The 25,921-nt window shown below is 50.4% G+C and overlaps 1 protein-coding gene across 1 annotated transcript in view; it reads left to right on the top strand.

The window, feature by feature from the left end:
* Positions 1–25,921, top strand: part of GALNT9 (polypeptide N-acetylgalactosaminyltransferase 9) — a 121,427-nt gene that overhangs the window by 17,562 nt on the left and 77,944 nt on the right. Inside the window, exon 2 of the mRNA XM_018061448.1 lies at positions 16,901–17,081. Coding sequence (XP_017916937.1) covers positions 16,901–17,081 — 181 coding nt within the window. The remainder of the gene's footprint in view (positions 1–16,900; positions 17,082–25,921) is intronic.

Genomic DNA, 25,921 nt, shown 5'->3' with positions numbered 1-25,921 from the left:
GATTTAATCTTCGTCCCCTGCAGAGGAAGGTTGATTCTTAACCACTGGACCACCAGCAAAATCCCCTGATGCCTCTTTGATCCCAGGGGAGTGTAAGGACCCACCACCTGGAGTCTGTCTGTTCTTCTCGAGCATCCCAGTATGTTTGCTGTGTGCTGATCATCTTCAGAAAACATGGATTGATGGTCTCATTGGAGGCCTGGAAGGGTAAGTTTGCATCTCCTCCTCCAGGTTCATGGGGGTGAGGGGCTGGGAGAAGGAAGGTCTTTAGTAGAGCCCCTCCTTCCCACACCTGTTCACGGCCTGTGGGTCCCCAGCCCGCCCAGAGGCTATGTGCCCCTCACAGGGGTTCATCAGGGCCTCTGACTTCCTCCCCTCTGTGTCCCTAAGTTCCCCGTGTTCAGAGCATCCTCAGGGGAAAAAGCAAGTTCTGGACTCAGTCATCTCTCAGATCCCTTCTATTCTTCAAATTTGTCCTAGTAATTTCTTCCCATCAATAAGTCAGATACTTACTGCTTTTTCACAATTGATCTTGCTACTTTGTTTTAAATCTAACATTCTTAGGTGGTTTTAGGGGGCAAGTTGGCCTGACTGGCCTGGCCTGTCCCTATGGGTCCCCTTACTGATGGAGTCCCCTTACTGATGGAGTCCCCTTATCTGGGCTGCCAGCTGCTGTGTGTCTCCAGAGGTGTCCTGCCCGACCTTCTGGTGAGGACAGCCTCTGACTTCCTGAAGGTGTCTCCATCCAACCTCTTCCTCTCAGATTATCTTGTGACCGGCAGCCTCTTCATTTGGGCGGCTTCCTCTCCCGGAATATTGGCTTAAGTCGCCGTGACAGATGGAAATCAGTGACTCAAAGGCAAGCTGGAAGCTTGAAAGCCTCGCTTCCTTCCAAGTTGAAAAATCACAGCCGCCCACATAGCCCAGGTTTCTGTGCTGGAAGGAGTGAGTTGGCCAAGTGTGAATGATTTTGCTGGGGGAGAGGAAGTTTGGAGGGGCTCCTCTGGAGCTGGTGGCTTCATCTGTGTACCTGCAAGGTTCTTGGCCCGGGATGGGCAACCAAGTCCTTCTTGGGTGAGAGTCCACTGGGGAAGGTGGCCTGGTCTTTCTTGTTGTGGCGTCCTCCTATTCCTAACACGGACCCCCTTACTTCTCTGGGTGGAGAATTCAGAGTTCTGAAAAAACCCTGATTGATATGACGTAACTGCATTATGCTTTGTTTTTCTCATGGAACATGAAATCCAGAGGATGATAGACACCCTCAAGAGCCCAATCTTATTTAAGTTCCAGCCCCCGCCTTCCTCTTGTGTGACAGTCTACCTCATGGTCACACAATGGCTGCTTGGACCCCAGGCATTGAGGCCTCATTCCAGGTAGGAGAAAGAAAGTAGATAAAAGGCAAAAAAAAAAACCAAAAACAAACCCCACATATACTAGCTGAGTCTGTGCCTTTTAGACACATTTCCCAGAAATTCCACCCAGAAAATTCCATTTAGATCTTAATGACCAGATCTTGGGCACATGCCACTTCTAGCTTCAAGGTCAGCCCAGGGAGGAAGCGCTTTAGAATTTTTTTTTTCCTATCCAAAACAAATTGTGGTTCTACTAATAAAAAGGATGGAGAGAGTAGGTGCTAGCCGAGCAACCATGGGGTCTGCCGCTGGCCTTTTTCTTACAATTCCCCCCCTCCTCCCCTTCCCCCTTCCCTCTTGTATGAGTTTCCTGGGGCTGCTATATAACAAATGACCCCAAACAGGGTAGCTGTAGACATCCACAATTTATCCTTTTCCTGTCCTAGAGGCCAGAAGTCTGAAATCAAAGTGTTGGCAGGTTGAATCCTCCTGGAGGCGCTGAGGCAGACTCTGTTCCAGGCTTCTCTCCAGCTCCTCTCAGCTCCTGGCAGTCCTGGCTCCCTGGCGATCCTTGGCTTGTAGGCACTTCACTCAGATCTCTGTCTCCCTCCTCATGTGGCTTCTCCTTCTGTAAGTGTCTCTCTGAACTGTAAGGATGTTCATCGTTGGATTTAGGCCCCACCTCATCCAGATGACCTCACCCAGAGTTCTGAGCTTAGTTAACATCTGCGAAGACCCTGTTTCTGAATAAGGCCAAGGTCACAGGTTCCCTCTGGACAGGGCTTTGGGGCCACCATTCAGCCCACCATCCCTGTCCATTCGCCTAAACCGAGGGCACAAGCTCTTGACTCCTCAGGGCACTGTGCAGAACCCGCAGCGAGGGTGGGGCCGCAGCCCTGCCTATGTAGGGGTGGGGCCCTAGGCTGCAGCCTGTGAAGAAGCAGACCTAGGAAGCCATCCTGCTGGATCCTTCCAAAGGAAGGCTTCCCGCAAGACCTGCTTGCACTGATTTCTACGAACACCACGTGGGGACTTGGCATGCCTCTGGGACTTGATCCCCATGCCGGGCCCTTATTCCTGTTGGCTGCTCCCCTGCAGGGTCTGGGCCCTCTGCTGAGGGTCAGTGCCCAAGTTTCCTGAGGTGCACCCAGCCTCTGGGCACCCCAGGACCCAGGCTCCTGCACTCTAGCTGGCTACCCTGAGGTTCTGAGGTGCCCAGTGGCTGGAGCATCCCTCTGGACTCCAGGATCAGGGTACCCGGGACAGCTGGCCTCCAGGCCTGGCCCTGCCTCCACCCAGCTCTCTGCTGGGTCCCTTGCCCCACCCTGAGGATGTCAGGACGTCAGGCCTGGGGCAGAGGAGTGAGGAAGGGACCACCCAGGATGTGAATGTCTGAAGCTGTTACAGCAGCTTCTTCTGTCCTCTGCACCTCTCCACTGCTGCTGTGACAACTCATCAGCTGGGAGTTGCTTAAAACCACACAGATAGTTTTCTCTCACGGTTACAGAGGGCGGGAGCCTAAGATGGGTTTCCTTGGGCTAAGATCGGGGTGTGGGCAGGGCCACACTCTCTGAAGGCTCCAGGGGGCTCCTTCCTGCCTCTCCCAGCTTCTTGGGGGCCCAGGTGTCCCTTCCTTTGCGCCTTCGCTGCTGGCTAAGGCTCCATGCCACAGGCCTCCTCTCTGTGTCAGATTCCCCCGCCCTCTCCATTCAAGGATACTTGTGATGGCATTTGGGGCCCTCCTGGGTAACCCATCTATCTCTCGTCTCAAGGGTTATACCTTAATCCCACTTGCAAAGTCTCATATAATACAATGCGTTCACAGGTTCTGGGGATTAGAACCTGATATCTTTGGGAGACATTACTCAGCCCACCACACCCGTCCCAGCTAACTAACAGACAGAGACTCCATTTGTTAACTTAATGTGATTTTTTGAATGAGTTGCTAATATTTAGAGATACGAATATGTGCTGCTGCCTTCTCTCGGAAGTCTAGAAAATCTAGTGTTTTGGACCCATTAGATCTGGAGCAGTGGCTGCTGCACGCGGGGTGTGTGCACCCATTCACCCCATCCCCACCACTCCCTTTTGCCCCCTGACGCACGCCACAGTCCTATTTATCATTAACAGCCGTTGTCACTTTTCTCAGGGCACAAGAGAAAGCATCTGGGAAACAGGATCCAAACTCCTCCTAGCCACTCCCCCCTCCCCACCCCCGATCCCCACTATCCTGCCTCCAGATCCAAGTCAGTCTCCCCTCCCCCCACACGGCATGAATAGCATCTCACACCCATGCTCTGATAGAGCCGTCTTCCCCTCCCCATGGTGTCTTCCAAATTATCTCTTCTAATTAGAAAAGTGCCTTCCCTCAGGTCACGGGAAAGGAACTTCCAATGATTATTCCATAAAAGTAGAATTGCTGTGGGCCTTCAGCAGCCTTTCACATCCGTGTGCAATCTCTGCCAATTACAGCCGTGATGATGAATTTGAGAGGGGAGGGCCCTCTCGTCACTGCAATCCTCAAATGGAAGCCACTTTTCCTCTTGAAAGTCCAATCTCTGCCTCAGAAACCAAATGTGTTTCCCCGGAAGTGTCACCTCGGGCTCTGGACAAGAGCACCAGAACAGAGAGAGTTCTGGACGCACACTCCATCTGCAGGGGCGTGGTGGGACTTTGGATTTGAAAAGGGCCCACGAGTTGCACCTGTCCCCTTGGAACCCAACCTTGACCACTTGCTTCCTTTAGCCCGGGACCCACTTCTGTTTCCCGCACCTGGGCTCCCAGTAATCTGGGCTCCTAGGAGAGCCACCCACCCACCAGGCCTCTGTGTTGGGGCCTCAGGCACCTGTTCTGCCTTGGTGAGTCTAGCTCCTGTCTACCTGGACTGAGCTGAGTACATCTGAGCAGGTTACCTACCTGGGCTAGAGCTCAACTGAGTGGGCCACCTCCCTTTGTGTAGACAAAGATGGCCAGCACCTGGCACAGCTCTTGACATTTGAGATACATCATATATGTTCAATGAACAGATGAAGAAATAAATGGTACAACCACAAGATGAGATTTTATGTTTGCAGCCATATAAAGTTACACTTATGTAGAATTTTTAGTGACATAAGAAAATGCTTAAGATGTAGTGATAAGAACAGAACATGGACTTATATATACATCATGTGTATTTATTAAACTTGTTTGAAACTATTATATGTAAACTTACAAAAATAATATAGGGCACTAAAATACTGATACTGGTTTTCCTGGGTGATTCTGTGTGTATATGTTTTCAGAATTTTCCGCGATAAATATTTATGACCTTTTCAATCAGAAGAAATGCACTTTCTAATTAGAAAAGTAAAAACAGATATTGCTGGCCACAGTATAAAGCAAATCTGATCCTTTTGGAAAGTAATTTGGCACCAAGATCCCCAAAAATGTTTAATCCTTGACCCAGTGGTTCAGTTTCTGAAATAAGAACATGATCCTAAATATGTAAAATAAGTAAATGTATAAGCATGGAGGAACTGTTAAGTAAATATTTAAATATCATGGTGGTTTAAAAGATGGTTATTAATTATAATTATTATTGACTCACATAAAACTGTGGGAGACACTGACAGTAACTTTATTCTTTTTCATATTTATTTCTTCATGGGGTCTTAGTTGCATTAACACGAGACCTTTCATGGTGGTGCACAGACTCTTCAGTTGTAGCACAAGTGCTCCAGAGCTCTCAGACTTCAGTAATTGCAGCATGTGCGCTATGTTGCTCCAAGGCAACTTAGTTGGGATCATAGTTCCTGGACCAGGGATCAAACCTACGTCCCCTGCTTTAGCAGACCGATTCTTAACCAGTGGACCAACAGAGAAGTCCTGACAGTAACTTGAAGTGGCAGCAAAAGCAGGATGCCGCTCTGCCCCTTGTGCTCCCCTGACCCCTCTGCAAGGGCGATGCAGCCGGGAGCCAGCGGGTGCCCAGGAAGCCTTGTTCATCCTGGCCTTCCCGCTGAGCTGGAGAAGCTTCCTGAACGCCAGCTGGCAGCTCATTGTCTGAGTGAGATGTGATGCCCTACTGGGCACGCAGAGAGCTTCTGCGGATCCCCTGACCAGGCTTGTATTCAATCTAGATAATGTGACATGGCCATGCTGGTTATCCACCGTCACTTGGTCCTCAAGCTATGCTATCTGTGAGTGTTCCCACCACCATCCTTACCTCTAACCCCAACTGAGAGGGGAAAGAGCTGGTATCCGCCCCACAGAGGGAGCCCTTTACCCTCCTGGAGGGGAATCATGCAGCCAGGAGCACCATGGACCAGCAGGTGCCCCTGAAGCCTTCTGTCACTCATCTGTAGTGAGGGCCTGGTGTTCACCCCCATGCTGTTCACCAGCCTGGGCCAAGGGACAGCCAGAGGCCCTGCACTAGTATACTGTCATGAGGGTGGATCCTTCCTGCCCAGGGTTTAGTGTAGCCCCTTCTTTCTTGAGATGGTAGTAAGAGTTGTTCAGTCGCTCAATTGGGTCGGACTCTGAGACCCCATGGCCTGCAGCACACCAGGCTTCCCTGTCCTTCACCATCTCCCTGAGTTTGCTCAGTTTCGTGTCCATTGAGTTGGTGATGCTATCCACCCATCTTGTCCTCTGTCGCTCCCTTCTCCTCCTGCCTTCAATCTTCCCCAGGATCAGGGCTTTTCTAATGAGTCAGCTCTTTGCATCAGATGGCCAAAGTATTGGAGCTTCAGCTTCAACATCAGTCCTTCCGATGAATATTCAGGGTTGATTTCCTTTAGGATTGACTGGTTTGATATCCTTGCAGTCCAAGGGACTCAAGAGTTTTCTCTAACACTACAGTTCAAAAGCACCAATTCTTTGGCACTCAGTCTTCTTTATGGTCCATCTCTCACATCTATAACGACTACTGGAAAAACCATAGCTATGTGGACCTTTGTCGGCAAAGTAATGTCCCTACTTTTTAATACACTGTCTAGGTTTGCCATAGCTTTTCATCCAAGGAGCAAGTGTCTTTTATTCTCATGGATTCAGTCACCATCCGCAGTGATTTTGGAATAGTAATAATTGTAATTAAAATGTCCCTGGTGTCAAAATGAAAAACAGATGACCTTTATGAGTCCTCTCTAAGATGCTTCTTTGAGATACCCAGAAGTTTAGAGCATGTGGCTAAGAGGCTGGGTGGCCAGGGAGACCCTTGGGGGTCTCTGTGAAGTGGGCAGAATGAAAGCACTCGGCACAGAAAGGCCCCTTGGCGGGTAAAGGAGACAGATGAGGGCCGCACCTGTCATGGCATGGCCATTGCAGTGACCTCCAGTCCCAGAAATGCAGAGAGGATGCTGGCTTTTGTTTGTCTCCTTTGTTGGATTGTCTGAAAAGTTGTCCGACAGAAGTTTCAAAGGCTGAGCTAATGAATGCAAATTTCCCATTGTTCTCAAAATCACATCTATTCAAGGATGAAATGAGAAGCTTGGGTCACCCTCCCCTGGAGGAGGAAGTGGAGGATTTCAAAACAGGAAAAACCACCCTTCCGCTCTTGTTAAGGAGGCCCAGCGCCTCTGAATCTGCACCTGCATGGGCACAGATCAGCCGGACAACAGGCTGAGCGCCTGTGGGATGTGACTGTTGCTCCACCCCAGCATGCCCGGTTCTCGGGATCCCTGTCCCCGCGGGTGGGGTGAGGTTGCATCTGTGTGTAGGTTTCCTGGTACCACTCTGACAAAATGCCACAAACCCAATGGCTGAAGCAACAGACATTGCCCTCTCACGGTCCAGGAGGTCAGATATCTGAAACCAAGGTGTCAGCAGGGCTGAGATTCTTCTGAGCCTCCAGGGACAGATCTGTTGCAGAAAGGGGAACCCCTTCCATGGCCTGAGAGTGGGCTCTTGTCTAACACTTGGATATGAATTGTCCAAGGAGACACATGTGCTGGCAAAGCAAGAGACTTTATTGGGAAGGGGCGCCTGGGCAGAGAGCAGGAGGGTCAGGGAACCCAAGAGGACTGCTCTGCCATGTGGCTTCCGGTCTCAGGTTTTGTGGTGATGGGATTAGTTTCCAGGTTGTCTTTGGTCAATTATTCTGACTTAGGGTCTTTCCTGGTGGTGCACGCGTCACTCAGCCAAGATAGATGCCAGTGAGAAGGATCCTGGGAGGTGGTAAGACACGTGGTGTCACCTTTTGACCCTTCCTGAACTCTTCTGGTTCAGTACAGTTCAGTTCAGTTCATTTGCTCAGTCGTATCCGACTCTTTGCGACCCCATGGACTGCAGCATGCCAGGCTTCCCTGTCCTTCACCATCTCCCATCGAGTCTGTGATGCCATCCAACCATCTCATCCTCTGTCATCCCCTTCTCCTCCTGCCTTCAGTCTTTCCCTGCATCAGGGTCTTTTCCAATGAGTCAGTTCTGGTTGGTGGTGGCTTATTAGTTCCGTGTTCCTTACCAGGACCTCCTGTCATAAAATAACTCACGCAAATGGTTACTGGGATGCCTGGCCAGCATGGGTGGTTTCAGTCAGTGTTTCCCCCATCAGACCCTTCCTGCCGCTTTCAGCTCCTGGCGGCCCCAAGTGTCCTGGGCTCATGGCCACATCACTGCTGTCACCGCTTCTGCTGGCCATTGTCTCTGTGTGTGTCCAAAATTCCATCTTATATAAGGTCCTAGTTACAGCAGGGTCAGGACCTTAGCGTATCTTTGATGGGGGGGCATGGTTCAACCCACAACCGTCTGCAGAATCTGGCCTTTTGCTTTTTCAGGGGCCCTCGAACCAAGGACAACTAATTGGAACAGGAGCCCCCAGAGGCAGGGTGAGAAGAAGGGCACCTGCCTGTCCCCCACCCCCACCCCTACCCCCTGTGCTGGTTACTTGATGGAACTGAGAGTTGGCAGATGTGAGGAGGAAAACCCACGGCAGGTGTGACTCCAGAAGGCCTTGGCAGGCCCTACCTGACCATAGGTTCAGGGAAATGTGGGCCTCAGATCCCGCAGTAACGGCCGAGCCATCTTTAATCTTTACAATTTCCCTCTCTCTCCGTTTGCCCTCATTTCCTGGGGGGATCAATCAATCCTGCCTCTTTAGAAGGAATTCTTTGTGAGAAAAGATGTGAGTCAACGCTGGGATGTGAGAAAAGAGGGGAGATGAGAGCTCCGGGAACCCTGCAGGGAAGCACCGATGTGCATGACTTTCCTTCAAAGCGAAATCGGATCCGTGGGTTTTCAATCAGGGGAGCTGTGACAGATGTCTCCTGCTCCAGAGAACTGTGATGAGGACTATCAGAGATCCGAGGCCGGCGGGGCTTGCCTCCCTGAGGGGCTGCAGGGATGCTCTGGAGGGCCAGCCTCTCAGAGCCCCTGCTGCCTCCTCTGGGTCAGCCATCAGCAGGGGCCAGGGCCAGGGCAAGGCCCAGAAGTTACCCACCCAGGACCCTGCCCTGGCTCTCAGCCCCTCTAGAGCCCAGAAGCAGTGTGTGTACATTATTCCTGTCTGCAGTCCATCGTGTACCCTTGAAAAGGTGAAAGGCCATGAGCCCCTGTTCCACGCACGGCAGAGGTCCTCCACGTGGGATCCCCAGCCAGCATCAGCATCCCCTAGGGGCTTCTCAGAGATGCCAGCTCTCTGGCCCACCTGGACCAGCATAATCAGATACTTTGGGTGGGTCCTTGCAGCCTGTGTCCTCCAGGGGGCGCTGCTCTATATTGATAACCGATATTCTAAGGGCCGCTGTTCCTCCCTCCTCCAGGGCTCAGTCTCAGGGGTGTGCACCCATGGAGCTGGCTTGCTGGTTCGCTGCCCACCCTAGCTGCCAGGCTCAGTCATTCCTCCATTCACTCTACCAGCTCATGTCCCCTCCAGGCTCCATGGCTGTTGGGAGATGAGCAAAGAAGAACACAAGCAAGGCTCCTGGGGCTCTGGTTCCAACCGTGACCAGGTCGAGCTGGTCCCATCAGCATGTCCACAGTGGAGGCTAAAATATTGTCAATTAGAAAAAAATGCACAACATGGGAGTCTCAAACTAAGTTTTATTTGGGGACAAAATGAGGACTGCAGCCTGGGAGACAGCACCTCTGATAGCTGTGAGAAAACTGTTCCAAAGGTAGGGGAGAAAGACAGTATATATATATACTATGATTAGAAAAGGCAGAGGAGCCAGAGATCAAATTGCCAACATCCGCTGGATCATCGAAAAAGCAAGAGAGTTCCAGAAAAAACATCTATTTCTGCTTTATGGACTATGCCAAAGCCTTTGACTGTGTGGATCACAATCAACTGTGGAAAATTCTGAAAGAGATGGGAATACCAGACCACCTGACCTGCCTCTTGAGAAATCTGTATGCAGGTCAGGAAGCAACAGTTAGAACTGGACATGGAACAACAGACTGGTTCCAAATAGGAAAAGGAGTATGTCAAGGCTGTATGTTGTCACCCTGCTTATTTAACTTATATGCAGAGTACATCATGAGAAACACTGTGCTGGAAGAAACACAAGCTGGAATCAAGATTGCCAGGAGAAATATCAATCACTTCAGATATGCAGATGACACCACCCTTATGGCAGAAAGTGAAGAACTAAAGAGCCTTTTGATGAAAGTGAAAGAGGAGAGTGAAAAAGTTGGCTTAAAACTCAACATTCAGAAAACTAAGATCATGGCATCCGGTTCCATCACTTCCTGTCAAATAGATGGGGAAACAGTGGAAACGGTGGCTGACTTTATTTTGGGGGGCTCTGAAACCACTGCAGATGGTGACTGCAGCCATGAAATTAAAAGACGCTTGCTCCTTGGAAGGAAAGTTATGACCAACCTAGACAGCATATTGAAAAGCAGAGACATTACTTTGTCAACAAAGTTTTGTCTAGTCAAGGCTATGGTTTTTTCAATAGTCATGTATGAATGTGAGAGTTGGACTATAAAGAAAGCTGAGTGCCGAAGAATTTTTGCTTTTGAACTGTGGTATTGGAGAAGACTCTTAAGAGTCCCTTGGACTGCAAGGAGATCCAACCAGTCCATCCTAAGGGAGATCAGTCCTGGGTGTTCATCGGAGGGACTGATGTTGAAGCTGAAACTCCAATACTTTGGCCACCTGATGCGAAGAGCTGACTCATTTGAAAGATTGAGGGCAGGAGGAGAAGGGGATGACAGAGGATGAGATGGTTGGATGGCATCACCGACTCAATGGACAAGCTGCTGCTGCTGCTGCTAAGTCACTTCAGTCGTGTCCGACTCTGTGCCACCCCATAGACGGCAGCCCACCAGGCTCCCCCGTCCCTGGGATTCTCCAGGCAAGAATACTGGAGTGGGTTGCCATTTCCTTCTCCAATGCATGAAAGTGAAAAGTCAAAGTGAAGTCGCTCAGTCATGTCCGACTCTTAGCGACCCCATGGACTGCAGCCTACCAGGCTCCTCCATCCATGGGATTTTCCAGGCAAGAGTACTGGAGTGCTGCCATTGAGTTTGGGTAAACTCTGGGGGTTGGTGATGGACAGGGAGGCCTGTGTGCTGCGGTTCATGGAGTTGCAAATAGTCAGACACAACTGAGCGACTGAACTGAAACTGAAATATATATATGATTTTGGTGAAGGGGGAATACATGCTATGAAACACATATTTTTCCAGAAAGTTTCTGCTGGTCTCATGAAGCTTCTACTCATCATGAGAAACAGTCGTCACCATAAAGGATCTTAATGCTTTTCTAGATATGAGGAGATACAAGAATTTGGCTCATAAAATCAGCTCCTGAGAATATCTAAGTATCTGAAGACCTGTCCTCCCAGTTGTCCCCTCACTCAGGCACAGAGTGCCTTATCTCTGCTCTCACCCTGAACTCCTTTCAGGGTGTTGAAGGTCAGCAGCTGCAGCAGCACATGACTTAATCCTTGGAGAGGTAGCTGGCAAGTGCCAACTTGTAGCTGACAATATCGAAGGGCAGCCCTGCTCTGATATTCACAGATTCTGCATTTGTGAACCCACTTGCTCAGTAAACTTTATTTATAACCCCCAGATCAACACGCATGGTGCTTTTGTGGTCATTTGTGGATGTGGGCACTTGGCAGATGGCTGATTCAGGGAGTAAAGACATGGAGGGTTTTCTGAGAGGGGGGACCCTCACAGCAGGGATTTCCTTGAATCCTGCACCCCAGGCACCTTGATCTAGTCCCAGCCCTGCTGTGAGGGGAATCTGTGAGAGGAAGCTGGACCCCATTCTGTAGGCAGGGGTGTGGAAGCTCTGGAGAGGCAGCAGCACACAGCGGCAAAGCACCTTCCTATGGTGCCACCTTGCCTGCCTGCAGATGCGGGTTCTGGTGCTTGCAAACTGTGTGACCTTGAGCAGGTCACTTGACCTCTCTGTGCCTCAGTCAACTCATCTGCAAAATGGGGTGCATTATAGCCCTACCTCACAGGGGTATTGTGGGAAATGAATGTGTTCCTATCTAAAAGATACATGCTACCTGACTGTTACTGTTATCGTCCTCATGTTTGTTGTTGTTTAGTCACTAAACCATGTCCAACTCTTTTGCAACCCCATGAACTGTAGCCCACCAGCCTCTTCTGTCTATGGGATTTCCCAAGCAAGAATATTGGTCAAGTGTGTGTTAAATGCTCAGTCATGTCTGACTCTTTGCAACCCCATGGACTGTAGCTCACTATGCTCCTCTGTCCATGGGATACTCCAGGCAAGTTACTGGAGTGGGTTGCCATTCCCTCCTCCAGGGGCTCTTCCCAACCCAGAGATCAAACTTGCGTGTTTTGCATTGCAGGCAACCGAGCCACCAGGGAAGCCCAAGCATATTGGAACAGGTCGCCATTTTCTTCTACTTTGGCCCTATAATGCTGTACAGAAAGTCACAATGCAGGGACTTCCCTAGAGGTCCAGTAGTTAAGAATCCACCTTCCACTGCCAGGGATGTGGATTAAATCTCTGGTCGGCAAACTTACGTCCCACATGCCTTGTGGCAACTAAGCCCCTGCACCTTGACTAGAGAAAAGCCCTCTAGATGAAATGAAAGATCCCATGTGCCACAACAAAGACCTGACAAAGCCAAATAAACAAATATTTTTTTAAAAAAGAAAGTCAAGATGCAAACCCAAAAAAGAGATGCAAACCAAAATATGCATACTTGGGGGAAATTAACAGAATGTCAGAAAAAGCCATCAATACTGTCTTGACATTTGAAAATTCTTCACTAGGTGCACAGGTGCAGTTACCGATAGAATTCCGCTTTGGTCCTCATGGACCCACATTGCCTGACTCCACAGAGAATAGTATTTACATCATCACCATGTGGCAAATGTGGCCTCCTCTCTCATTTTAGAATCAACACATGGACCAATCTGCGGAAAGCTCGATTGTAGTTACAGAGCAAAATGTAGATGTTACAAATGGTCTTTAAAAAAAAAAAAACTAACTTATTTATTTGGCTGCACTGGGTCTTGGTTGCTGCATGGGGGAATCTAGTTCCCTGAACCAGGGGCCAAACGCAGGCCCCCTGCATTGGAAGTGCGGAGTCTTAGCCACTGGGCCGCCAGAGAAGTCCTCAAATGATCTTTGACACCATAAAAGTGATGGCAAAGCTAAATGGAAGATGCAGAGAAGTATGTTAAGGTCTTTTCTGTTTTTTGCCATTCAACATTTTATGGGTTTTTTTTTTTAATGTTTTCATTTTTATTGTGGTCAGAACATTGAACATGAGATCTGCCTTCTTAACACATTAAAAAAAATTTTTTTAACTGGAGTGTGGTTGAATACAAAGCTGTATTGGTTTCAGGTGTACAGCCAAGTGAATCATTAACACATTTTTAAGTGCACAAGGCAGTATTGCTAACTAGGCACAGTGTTCTGCAGAAGACCTCCAAGTTTGTTCAGATATATATGTACCCCTGAAACAAATATATATACTGAAACTTCATATCATTGAACGGCAACCCTGGGAGTATGCTAATTTCTCATCTAACCTGGTAGGGAGTCCATAGACAGCAGCTAAAGTTGATATTTCCTGAAATAGATCCTTAAGTGTTCCTTTTAAGGTCACAAAAGTAACCATGAGAATAGCTAAAAATAATAACATAGCTAAGAAAAATCAAGGAAGGGAGGGAGGACAGGGGACAAGGATGTAGGCGGTAGGACTAAACCCTCATCTTTCATGCCAGGAAGGCAAGGGAAATTGTCTCAGGCTGGCAAAGCAAGAACTAGACCCATAAAATTATTATGTGTGCCTGCAGTGGACAAAACGAGAAAGCCTAAAACCAGAAGAAAATCATTTCCTTTGAAGAGAGGGAGACAGCACAGGAAACATTAAGTCCTTGTTTTATAACTTTCTGGATGGTTTGAATTTTTCAGTGTGTGCTTTCTGCTTTTGTAAGCGGAAACTGGTGTGAAGGAGTCTGGTTGCCACTGTCAGGGCCTGACTACAGCGGGTCAGGGTCAGCAGGGCCAGACCCTACCCTGGCCCCCCTACACACAGCTGGCCCCCATGAGCCGTGAGACTTTCTCTTTAGGTCTGGAAGTACATGTGCCCATGGGAGACATCTATTTACAGACCTTTCGAAGAAAACTGCAAGTACAGTACAGACGTTTAAAAACAGCATGATTATATATATTTTGCAGTATTAAAATAACGAAGTGATTTGCGTCATGTGATTTTTCAATTTTACATCCAACGAGTATCCTTCAGTTCAACATAGATACCAAGGCTACATTTGTCATTTAAAATGGAATATTCTGGATCATGGGAGGTCCCTGGAGCCTGTGGCCATGGCGCTGGTGAGCACAGGAGCCCCTTGGGTGTATGGAGGAGGGAGGTCAGGCCCCCACATTCCTGCCCTGACTGGGAAGTGTTAAAAGATAAACTGAGGCAGATTACAAATTTTAAGATTATATTCAGGCTGGGGAATTCCCTGTCGGTCCAGTGGTTAGGGCTGCATGCTTCCACTGCAAAGGGTGCCAGTTTGGTCCCTGGTTGGGGAACTAAGATCCTGAATGCCACTGGACCAAAAAAGGAAGAAAGAAAGAAAGAAAGAAAGATCATGTTTGGACAAAAATTGATTGGAATGGGACAACCTCCAGCAGGAAGTGGTAGAGCACCTCACCCCCAGGAGCTGGAGAAAGTATACAGAAAAAGTGTAGAAACAAAGGAGGTTGTTGATTGGTAGGGCTTAAACCCCAGCTTTGTGTAGTTAGCTGTGATTGGCTGTGTGTGATTGGGATTTCCATTTCCTAACCTTGAGGTATTCACAGGCTTAGGTTTGGGTTTACTTGCATAGGTTCCATGCATTAGAAGCCCCCAGCCAAGTGGACTTCTTGCTTAATTAATTTAAAACCTTAAGGAGGGAGTGAATATCACAAGGGAACAAACTGATATCCAGTGTGGAGCAGCATGTGACATCAGTGTTAGATATTTCTCAGAGTTTGTACTTCCAGACCAGAAACTTCTCTGTGAAAGCTAATAAATGCATTTCTGGGATGGGAGTTCACTTCAACTCTTTCTGTCTTAAGCTTTTGCTCCCTGGACCTCACTCGCACAGCCAAGATGCCCCACAGACGTCCATCCCAGAGAGAGCAAGATGTGTGGTCCTTGCCTGGTGGGCACTGCTCTGGTCCCTGATTCCCCCTGGGATGATGTCTCCTCTCCTGGCACAAGTGCCCACATAGAACATTTCAGAAGACCACTCCCCTGGCTTGTCCTTCTCAGGCACTCACAGGTCCTTGGCTCCGGTAAGCAGAGGAGACCCTCGGACATGTGGAAGATGGAGGTCAGCCCTCTCCCAATCCCTGCCCTGGTCACCCCAGGAGGGTTCCTTTTCAGCAAGTGCCACCCTCATCCTGGAGGTCTCCTGGTGTCACCAGAGAGTAGCTTCATCTGTTCTTGAACTTTCGTAATGTCAACTTTAAAAAAATGCACAGCAAGAGAGTTGCAAGATAGGTTTTCATTTGAGGCAGAATGAGGACTGCGACCCAGATAGAGCACCTCAGATACTTCTGAGAAACTGCTCCAAGGAAGTAGTGGGGAAAGACAGTATATATGTGATTTTGGTGAAGGGGGAGTACAGGCAATCAAGCATTTATATATTTTTTTTGGTAGGAACTTTCTGCTTATCTCATGAAGTTTCTGCTAGTCCCAAGAAACAGTCGCCACCATGAAGGATTTTAGTGCTTTTCTAGATATGAGGAGATACAAGAGTTGGGCTCATAAGATCAGCTCCTGAGAATATCTATCTGAAGACCTGTCCTGCTGGTTTTCCCAGAGCCCAGAGTGTTGAGGTGATCTAAACACACATTGGAAAAGAAATTCCAGACACAGAGCATTTCAGAAGGGAGTGAGGTTATTGAGAATAAAGAGCAGAGATAATGTGGGCACTGTGAGTGTAGCGGGCCAACCTCTTGACAGGCCTGGGAGAGTCGACAGCTTTCATGAGTTAATAGCCAATTTTTATAGCCTGAAGACAAAGAAAATGCCTGCTGGAAGGTTGGCATCAGGTGACTGGCTAGGGTGCTGTAGGGTGGGTAACAGGATGGACACTTTTGCCTAATTTGGAGTCAGGAAGCCTGCTGGTGGTGATCAGAGGGGCTTTCGGCAGATTACAAAGAGGGTTCAGGCAGTTCCAGCGAGGACCTTATTTCTGGGCTTTGCTTATATGGTCTTGGGGCAGGACTCAACAGGGTGCCTTGTTTCTGCTCTCCACCCTGAACTCCCTTGGGGCGTGTGGAAGGTCAGCATCTGCAGCCGCACATGACTTAATCCTTGTAGAGGCAGGTGGCAAGGGCCCATGGCAAGTGCCGATCTGTAGTTGACGGTAAATAGAATTGTACTTATGTTTTCCTCTGTGCCTTGGGAGGCTTCCTGCTCAACAATACTTTTGAGACTCATCCAGGTTGTTGCATATTTGGTAGTTCCTTCCTTTTCATCCCGAAGCAGCATTACACTGTGTGGATGTGCAACTAGTTGGAATTACGAAGATCAACAATATTAAGGATTGGGAGCAGCTGCTTTACATTTTTAAAGTTCACTTATTTTTATTTGACATTAAAAAAAACCAATAGAGTTTGCTTCTTCGAACAGTTTTGGGTTTGCAGAAACATTGAGTAGAAAGTACAGAGAGTTCCCGTGTAGCCCCTCCCCTGACTCAGTTTACCCTGTTGTTCACAGCTTGCATTAATGTGGTGCATTTGTTACAATTAATGAACCTACACTGACTCATCCTAATTACTCAAAGTCCATAATTTACATGAGGGTTCATTGTTGGTGTCCTACTTGCTCTGGGTTTGGACAAACTTATGTTAATATGTATCCATCATCATAGAAAGTTTTGCTGCCCTAAAAATTCTCTGTGCTCTGTCTGTTCATTCCTACTCTGAAACCTTGGCACTGGTCCTTATACTGTTCCCACGGCTTTGCCTTCCTGCAATGTCCTATAGTTGGAATTCTGCAATATGTGAGGAATTGGCTGTGCTTGCATCTGAAAGAAAGGGGCTGTCAGGGCGAGGCTGGGAGGAGGGTGGGGGAGGGACATGGTAGGGCCTGGGACCTGCCTGACTCCCTCTTTTTTCCCACCAGGTCTTGCCAAGCCCATTGGTCTGGTGGAGGGGCCAGGAGGCCTGGGCCAGGGCGGCATGGCAGCCACCCTGCGGGATGACAGCCAGGAGACGGAAGGCAAGTTCGAGGAATACGGGTACAATGCACAGCTCAGCGACCGCATCTCCCTGGACCGTACCATCCCGGACTATAGGCCCAAAAAGTGAGTACACGGCCTCTCCCACAGGCACCTCCAAGCAGCACCCCTGCAGGCCCAGGCTCCTGGCATCCAGACATTTACAGGGCAGAGCGGAGGGAAGGGCGCCCTGGCTGGTAGGGCCCTCCCCATCTGCCTTCTCTGGGTTCTCTGCCCCCAGCGTCCTGCCCCCTGTGCCCTGGGTGTCCTCTGCAGGTGCCCACCACAGGACTGAGTCTGGACCTGCCCAGAAAGCTGGGCCTCACTAGCTGATGCTCCAGGTGCCACCACTTTAGATGACACAAGTGACAAGTGACACAAGCTGGAAGCATCAGACTCTGCCAAGTACATTTGTCCTCCCTGCTTTTGGTCCAGGAACTGCGACGGTGGGTGGAAAGTCTGCCTGAAACGAGCCTTGCCTATGTCTAAAAGATATTCCCATGTCTGTCAGTTGCCTCTAAACCCCAGGTCCACTGATCCCCAAAGCCACAGCAGTTGAGTCAGAAAAGTCAGACCCACGGATGGCTGTGGCCTTGCCTTCCGGTCCCTTGACTGATTCCTGGTCTCAGACCACTGCGTCCTGTACTAAAGCTCACTAGGTCCTTTGGCAGAGGTGAGATTGGAACAAAATGCCATACTGAGTGGACCTCATTGCTTCAATAAATCGGCCAAGCAGGGTGCCTGGGCACTGGGCATGAATGAAGAGTTTGGCCAGACTCCTTGCTGTGGCTCCAGCCACAGCTGGGAACCTAGAACAAGCAAAACACTTTCAGCCACACCTTTCCAGCAGAGACCGGAGTTTAGGCCTAGGCCAGGCTGACCAGCCATGTAGTCAGAGTTGATATTGTGGGTCCTGAGATGGTGACAGGTCGTGCCTTGGCCTCTGAAGCAGTCTTTCAGGAAAGGCAGATGGGGGGTGGGAGTGTATCTACTTTTAGCTGCTGTCTTGGTTTACCCCTCTTCCTGCTGTGGCCTCTGAGACAGGACTCTGGTTTGTAAAGTGGTCCCAGAAGCTCTTCCCAGATGGCTCAGTGGTAAAGAATCTGCCTGCCAATGCAGGAAATGCAGGAGACATGAGTTTTATCTCTGGGTCAGGAAGATCCCCTGGAGAAGGAAATGACAATCCACTCCAGTATTCTTGCCTGGGAAATCCCATGGGCAGAGGAGCCTAGCAGGCAACATTCCACCGGTTTGCAGAGTCTGATGACAGCAACTGAGCACAAACACACACCCAGAACCCCTGGGAGGGAATGGAAGGCTGACAGGGAAGGGCTGGACCCTGAGAGGGTGCATCATTGTTGTGGGTTCAGGTGGATGGTGGCAGATCAGTGCCACTGGGGATGGGGGCAGTTATGGAGTTGGCCTCGGGGTTATCCCAGCCTAGGGAGGACGAGAAGCAGTTCTCACAGACTCCTCATTCATCCAGACTTGAGGGCTTGCTGCAGGGGCAGTGAGGTGAGATGCCCAGAGACCAGTTTACCGGTGTGGGGCAGGGCTGGTATGAGCAAGCGGCTGCAACAGGGAGTGCTGGGGCCTGGGACGTGGTAACCAGCCTGTCTGCCCCATTCTGATTCCACGTACTCGCCCCACCCTGTCCCTTAGATGTGCTGGTGTGTTCCCTGGACAGCTTGGAGCCACACGGTAGGAGGTTAGGCTCCCTCGTGACTCCATACCAGGAAATTACCCTTCTGTCCCCGTTACAGTCAGAGAGCCTAGAGCGGGCGGCTTCCACCTGCTCCATCACCACTGCAGGTGACGGTGCTGTTTTATTTTGATCACATTTATTTTCACGGTTACCACTGAAATAGCACAAGTAGTGCCTCTTTCCATTTGCAGGGATGACATAAAGGTCCCCTTTTGAATAAAAAGTGCATTTAGGTGTAAAAAGCCCAATTTGGAGAAATATCCTAAGTAAGTAATAAGGCAAGGGGTGCCGAGATTGACAGCAGACAGGCACGGACCTGAATGAGTCAGGTTTGGGAAGCGCCAGTCTGTGCTCTGAGGGTGCATGAGCGCGCGCATGTGCTCGCGCAAGAACGTGTGTGAGTGCGCCTGTGGTCCAGTGTGCGTTCATTTCTGAAAGCCACCCTCCCCCCACCCTTCAATTGTGTCCTGACTTTTGGAGAATGACCCCAGTTATCCAGTCAGCACAGCTGCTGGAATTTAGCACCATTCTTGGCTCTGAGCCCCTGGGCAGCCATGGTGTCATTCGGAGGAACCCAAAGGGCAGCTTCAATAACTCACTAAAGGACTCGCAGGGCTCAGCAGAGCTGTTAGACATGTGGTGCAGCTTGTTGTCACTGAAGGACAACAGGAAGGAGTCCCAGATGCCCCTAAGAGCCGTGGGGCTCGCGGGGACAGTGCCAGATTCTCCCCGCAGGGAGGTGTTAGCGCACGGGGACGTATTGCCACCAGGGGCGCCCTTGAGCCTTGGTATCTGGGTTTTTACTGGCTGACCTCAGTCTCCAAGCTCCTGCAGAGGTCAAGCTGAGGCCCCACATTAACTTGCTTGCAGCAAAGATTACCCTGCGAGGCTCCAGGCCTCTCCTCAAGCAGGATGTTCCAAGGGCTCAGAGGTCACCTCCCTGTACCTCACAGGGCGTGGACAAGCCAGATTCCCTCCTGTCACCTCTCCCCGTGCACGTGGTCCTAGTGAGGACACCTCAGCTGACTTGGCTCAGAGGTGGCGCCATGCTCCACTTCCCTGAGTCACATGGAATATCGGGTCACAGGACCCTGTCCCTGTGACTCCAGGGGACTTGCAGCCACTGGACGCGGGTCAGAGACAGTAGGAGAGTGTTCCTTCCCCTGTTGCATCTGTTCCTTTGCCTCATAGCATTCGTTGTCATGACTGAAGAAAGCCCTTTCTTACCCTGTTTCCCAGTTACCACATCCTTTCTGTGGTTCTGTGGAACCTTCTAGAACCCTTCCACGCGGCCTCTGTATGGCTGTACCCCTTGCCCAATAGGCATCGGGCTTGTGTTCGGTCACAAAGAAGTTACAGCGGTGCTGATTCCCCCAGGCCTGCTTTCCAAGTGGTCCCAGCCCTCAGGGCTCAGGGTGACTGGACCTCAGGGGTCTCCCAATGGTCTTGCTACCTCTCCAAACATCAGAGCAGTGGCAGTTATAGAAAAGATGAGAATCTGCCTGTAACAGACTTGTCCTTTGCCTCCTCCAAATCCGCTTCTCTTTCTTCGGGCAGTAGCTCCCGGTTCAATGTGGGGACCAATGGAAACGTCCCACTTCTGCTGGAGTTGGTCACATGACCCAGGGCTAAGCCAATCAGAGCTTATGGTCAACTGGCCACAGTGATTGGATCAGGAAGATCATATGGTCTAGACCAGTTGTGTCTTGGAATTGCTTGAGGCCATGAGGGAAGAGTCAAGCTTCCCCACCCTACAGTAAAACTGCAAGTTTAGGAGCCTGGGGAGCTACACCATATTATCAACAGGAAGGAAGAGCTTGAACTCCCAGGGCTCACCTGCGAAACCCAAGAGAAAAATCCAGTGCAGGGCATGGCAGAGCTGTGAGGTGGGGAGGAACTGGGTTCTAGTGTCATGCTGTGAGCGCCTGGATCCAGCTGTCCCTGAATCCACGTGCAACAAATTAGCAATAAATGAAAAAATAAATCCTCCAGACTCTGCAGTAAATTAGAATATGCACACATTCATTGTTGTTGTTTTAGTTACTAAGTCACGTCCAAGTCTTTGCAACCCCAGGCTCCTCTGTCCTCTGAGGACAGGAGCCTCTGTCCCCAGGCTCCTCCTGGGATTTCCCAGGCAAGAATACTGAAGTGGGTTGCCATTTCCCTCTCTAGGGTGGTCTTCCTGGCTCAGAGGTGGAATCCACGTCTCCTGCTTGGCAGGTGGATTCTTTACACCGACACGTGTATATCTAAATTTTTTGCTTAAGCAAATTTGCATTGGCCTTTCTGATTTTTAAGTGTAAAGTGCTCCACCTGAAGTGTGTGGTGAGTCACTGCACACCCTCCTGTCCTCGGAAGCACCTCCTGGGTCTTGCTGGGCCTGGGATTTGCTCCAGTAGCAGGAGCAATTCTGACTTTCCCTTTGAGGATTCAGACCCACCCTCCCCTCACAGAGCAGCCGGGCCACCTGTGAGGAATCTCAGTCTGCCAAAATAAAAACTGACGGAGCGATCAATCCCAGTTGTCATTCTCACGTTACAAAGGAAGACATCAGGGCGAACTTTGCAAGAGCTGACATTTACAATCCACCTTAATTGATAGAAACCTGATTTACAGAAACTCTGATCTGCAGGGGCGGAGCTCTCTGCCTCCCTGAATTAGAGAATGTGGATTTTATTTAGTTACTTGTTTGTTTATATACAAATTCTTCCCCCAGAAAAGAAATGAGAAGTCTTTGGCACCAGGCGCCCCTATCCCCATGGGCAATGTGGCTGGGGAACTAGAAATAAAAAGAGGCCTTCCCATTCCCCTCCCCAGGCCCTCTCCTTCATGTCCCTCCCCCATACCCTTCCCCCTCTCCCTTCCTGCCCCATACTCTCAACCCTGGGCCTCTCTGGAGCTTACTGCCTCCAGTCACTCAGCCCAGAGCTTCCCTCTATGCTCAGAGGACTGCATCTAGGGGATTATTCAAGGCATCGTGCAAGCATTGCATAAAACATGGGCCCCAGTTTGCTGAGTTGGTAAGACTTAAAACCCAATTTTAAATGACTTAAGAAAAAAAAGGGGGGGGGGAATTTATTGGCCCAGGCACTGAATGGTAGGCTTTCAGGTGTGACTTGATCTAGGGGATGCTGTTGTTGCCATCAGCTCTGCCTGCCTTCAAGTTGGCCCCAGGATCAGTCAGGATCCTGGAATGAAACTGATGGCATCCTCAGGTGGGATGTAGGCAGAATCTAGGAAACCCACAAGGGATGTTGAGGCATCAGAGAGTTCAGCAATAAGTGCTCAATAAAATGCAGTAGCCTTGTGCCTTATGTTCTGCAGTGGGGTGGAGGAGTGTCAGAAAATCTTTTCTGAAAAAGGCCATGTGTTAAAAATAAAACAAACCCCTCACTGTTTATTCTCACAACGATACCACACTCAACAACAACTCTGGTATCAGATGTGTAAGTTTCCCCCTCACTGACCAATTCTCTGACACCAGCTGCATGTCCTACAGTTCAATTCTGTTCTGACACCATCTGCTTGGAGTCAGTGTTAGACCCTACAGGTGAAACTCAGATGTCAATCTCAAATCTAGGCTGCCCCTGGCACTTCTGACCCCTCCTTGGCTTCAGACACTTGCTAGAACTGCTCACAGAACTCAGGGAAACACCTGTGTCTACTGGCCTCTTCTGTAATAAAGATATGATAAAGGTCACAGAGGGACAGCCAGATGGGGAGTGCTCAGGGACATCTGGGAGGGTCCGGAGCACAGGAGATTCTCCTGGAGGAGTACCCATCCTCCCAGCTTCCCAGGCACTCGTCAGAAAGAACCCGCCTGCCAATGCAGGTAGATATAGGAGATGCAGGTTTGATCCTTGGGTCTGGAAGATTCCCTGGAGGAGGGCATGGCAACCCACTACAGTATTCTTGCCTGGAGAATCCCATGGACAGAGAAGTCTGGCAGGCTACAGTCCACGGGATCACAAAGAGTAAGACACGACTGAAGTGACTTAGCATGCAACCTCTTGGCATGGGTTATTTGGGAACCCAGAAACTCTGGATCACCTACTTTAGAGACTTTCGTAAATGCTTCATCACATAGGCATGGTCCATTTTTAGCTTCATTTTCAGCCCCTTCCTCCCTGGACGGTGGAGATGGGGGTGAGTGTTCTAACTTCTAATCATGGTTTGGTCCTTTTGGTGACCAGTCCCCAAGCAGGACCCACCCAGAATCACCTCATTAGAATAAAACTTCTACCCTAAACCCAGGAGCTTTCAAGGCACTCCGGAGCTCAGTGTAGGCATTCTGACTTTGCTCATCACCCTGGAGGTTCCAAGGGTGTCTCCCTGTGTCAGGAAATGGGGGCAGAGACCAGTATGTATTTCTCATAATTTCATGAAGCAGAGAGTAAACGTTTCAGGCTTTTGGGCAGGGTTGAGAGCAGCCACAGTTGATATGTAAGCGAACAGGCTTGGCTATGACCCCACAGAACTATTTACACCATCAGGAAGCTGCCTGTGCCTGGCAAGTTTTCCTGGTCTTACCTTCCTCACATCACCCGGTTGACATATCACATTTTTCAAAGGTGAATTCAAAACCCTCCTCTGGAGCCCTGCCCCGCCTTCATCAAGAGGCGTAGAGAGTGTCCCTCTGCTTGCAATTGGGTGGGCTTGAGACACGCCAGCCAGCACGCCTGCCCCAGGCCCCGCAACAGCCCAGCCCGCAGTACCTGATCTGATATCACCACCTGAGGATTCTAGGGGCCACGAGAGGGACTCAGAGGACAATGTGATGCGCTAAGGATGCCTGGCGCCAGAGGGAGGAGGTCCGAGCCTGGCCCTGCGGCGAGACTGATACGGGGCTTGCGAGGCTGACAGTGGCAGCTGACATGTCATGGCCATGCCTGGTGCTTTTGAGGCCCTCCTCAGCAAACATCCATGGAGGATTAAATGAGCAAACACACAAATCCAAGCTCAGTCTATGCCCGTTGGAAACTTTCAGAGTTTGGTTTCCTGAGCAACCTTTAGCTCCCGGAGCCCATCCATCCAATCGGAAACTGCCCTACTGACTGGTTCTGGCAGGTGTGGTCCTCAGAATCACACGAGGGTAGGAGCGTGTGCATGTGTGCACTGGGCCTGCACACACGTGTGGATGTGTGCTAATCCCAGCTGGCACCCCCTTCCACTCTCAACCCAAAGTTCTCTCTACCTTTCTCCATTAGGTACACTATCGATTTCCCTTTGTCTGGAGGTAGAGAGGTTTTCTAATTAAGCAGCAGCTTTAATTATGCCACAAAGCACATAGCATAGATCTTGATTATTAAGACTGGGCCTTGGATAATGGAAGGAAGACTGGCAAACCCAAATTAAACAGCATCATAAAAATGAATGGCCTCATCTGAGACCCCATCCTGCCCCCCATTAGGTGCTGGCGAAGACTTAGTGCCTGTTAGTCGTCTCCGCTGCGCACGGCTTGGCTGTCAAGTGTAATAAGCGCAGATTTAGTGGATGGCGACTGTGAGGCACTGGAGGCAGGCCCCGCATGCCGATCCGACTCCACGCAGTGGCTCCGACACCGCTGCTGGAGGGCTGAGGCTCTGCAAGTGGAGGCGTGTCCCAGACGGATGGGATAGGATGGAAAGTGTGGGCTTGTCATGGAAACATGCCGGTTTCTTTTTTCCTCGGGTGGAACTGCTGCAGCCAGTTGACCCTCTTCCCCTCCCACCAGCTCCCAGAGCCCCTGGAGCCTCGTCTGTGCTCAGGGAAAGAGGTGTCTAGGGAGGGTGGGGACCCATCAGGTGAGCCTGCTTCTCAGCGTGGGATGGTCACTGATGGGAACAGAGCCCCACCCTCTTGCTCTCCTGCAGACTGGGCTCTTCCTTGGAGCCATCTGGTCCCCTGGCAGCAGGTCTAAGGCTTTATTAGTTTCAGGAGACAGGAGAAACAGGGCCACTTCCCCCGTGGCTCCATCTTAGCTGGGGATGTGCTGGATGGCAGAGCAGGGCCCAGTCAATGTGGGACTGGATGAACAAACAGCTGGGGTCCCGTGTTTCCCTTCCCTTCCACCGTCCTCCCCATGGGCCCACCGAGCATCCTCAGAGGCCCTGCTGGGGCTTCTGGAGCAACAGAATGAAGACATCGGTGCTGGGCTGGACTCCTGCATGTGAAGGGTCATTGGCCTCTGGCCCAGCGACCTCAGGAACTGTCTGAGGGAGGGCCTGGAGGGACCGGAGGTCATAGGCCCTGAAGATCGCACACTTGGGCCCTGATTGACCTTGCTGCCAGGCAGAGGCACTCCAGGAGGCCCAGGGCTCCTCTGTAGCATTGCACCCAGGGATTTGCAGCCTGGCCACTGGTGCAGTCCACTCGCTTTCCTGGGTGTGGGCAGGCCTCAGGGCACCTGGATAGCAACCATGCCCTTCAGCCCACAATTCCAAGTGTGACTCTCCCACCGGGCCTCTTATGAGGGGGATGTGGGAGGGGTCTTTCTCTGCACTGCCCAACGTTCTGTTTCTGACTGGCTTTTGCTCTGAGCTCTGAAGGTGTGTGTGCTCTGCTACTGCTGCTAAGTCACTTCAGTCGTGTCCGACTCTGTGCCACCCCATAGACGGCAGCCCACCAGGCTCCCCCCGTCCGTGGGATTCTCCAAGCAAGAACACTGGAGTGGGCTGCCATTTCCTTCTCCAATATATGAAAGTGAAAATTGAAAGTGAAGTCGCTCAGTCATGTCCGACTCTTGGCAACCCCATGGACTGCAGCCCACCAGGCTCCTCCGTCCATGGGATTTTTCCAGGCAAGAGTACTGGAGTAGGGTGCCATTGCCTTCTCCTGTGTGTGCTCAGATCTCCTCAGATATGTGGTGTCAAGATCATGCATCGCAGCCCATGTGTCTCTCCGAGGGTTTGTGCAAGTCAGCCTGCAGCTGCTTACTGCATGCAAGTGGGGGCCTGGATGTGGAAGAGTGAGCACTTGATCTGTGCTTGCCCTTAGCTCCACGCGCAGATGCCTCCAATAAATGTGAGCCATTTGGCTCCCCTCAAATCTGCTTGCTAATGGGGGGCACACGGGTTTGATCCCTGGTCCGGGAAGATCCCACATGCCTCAGAGCAACTAAGTCCTTGTGCCACAGCTGCTGAGCTGGTGCTTAAAGCCGGAGAGCCAAAACGAGAGAAGCCACCACCACGAGAAGCCTGGGCACTGCAACTAGAGATTAACCCCACTTACCGCAACTAGAGAA

The sequence above is a fragment of the Capra hircus genome, chromosome 17 (genome assembly GCF_001704415.2).
Source record: "Capra hircus breed San Clemente chromosome 17, ASM170441v1, whole genome shotgun sequence".
Classification (NCBI taxonomy): Eukaryota; Metazoa; Chordata; class Mammalia; order Artiodactyla; family Bovidae; genus Capra; species Capra hircus.
The sequence above is the reverse complement of the archived record's forward strand: the minus strand, read 5'-3'. Positions and strand labels throughout refer to the sequence as shown.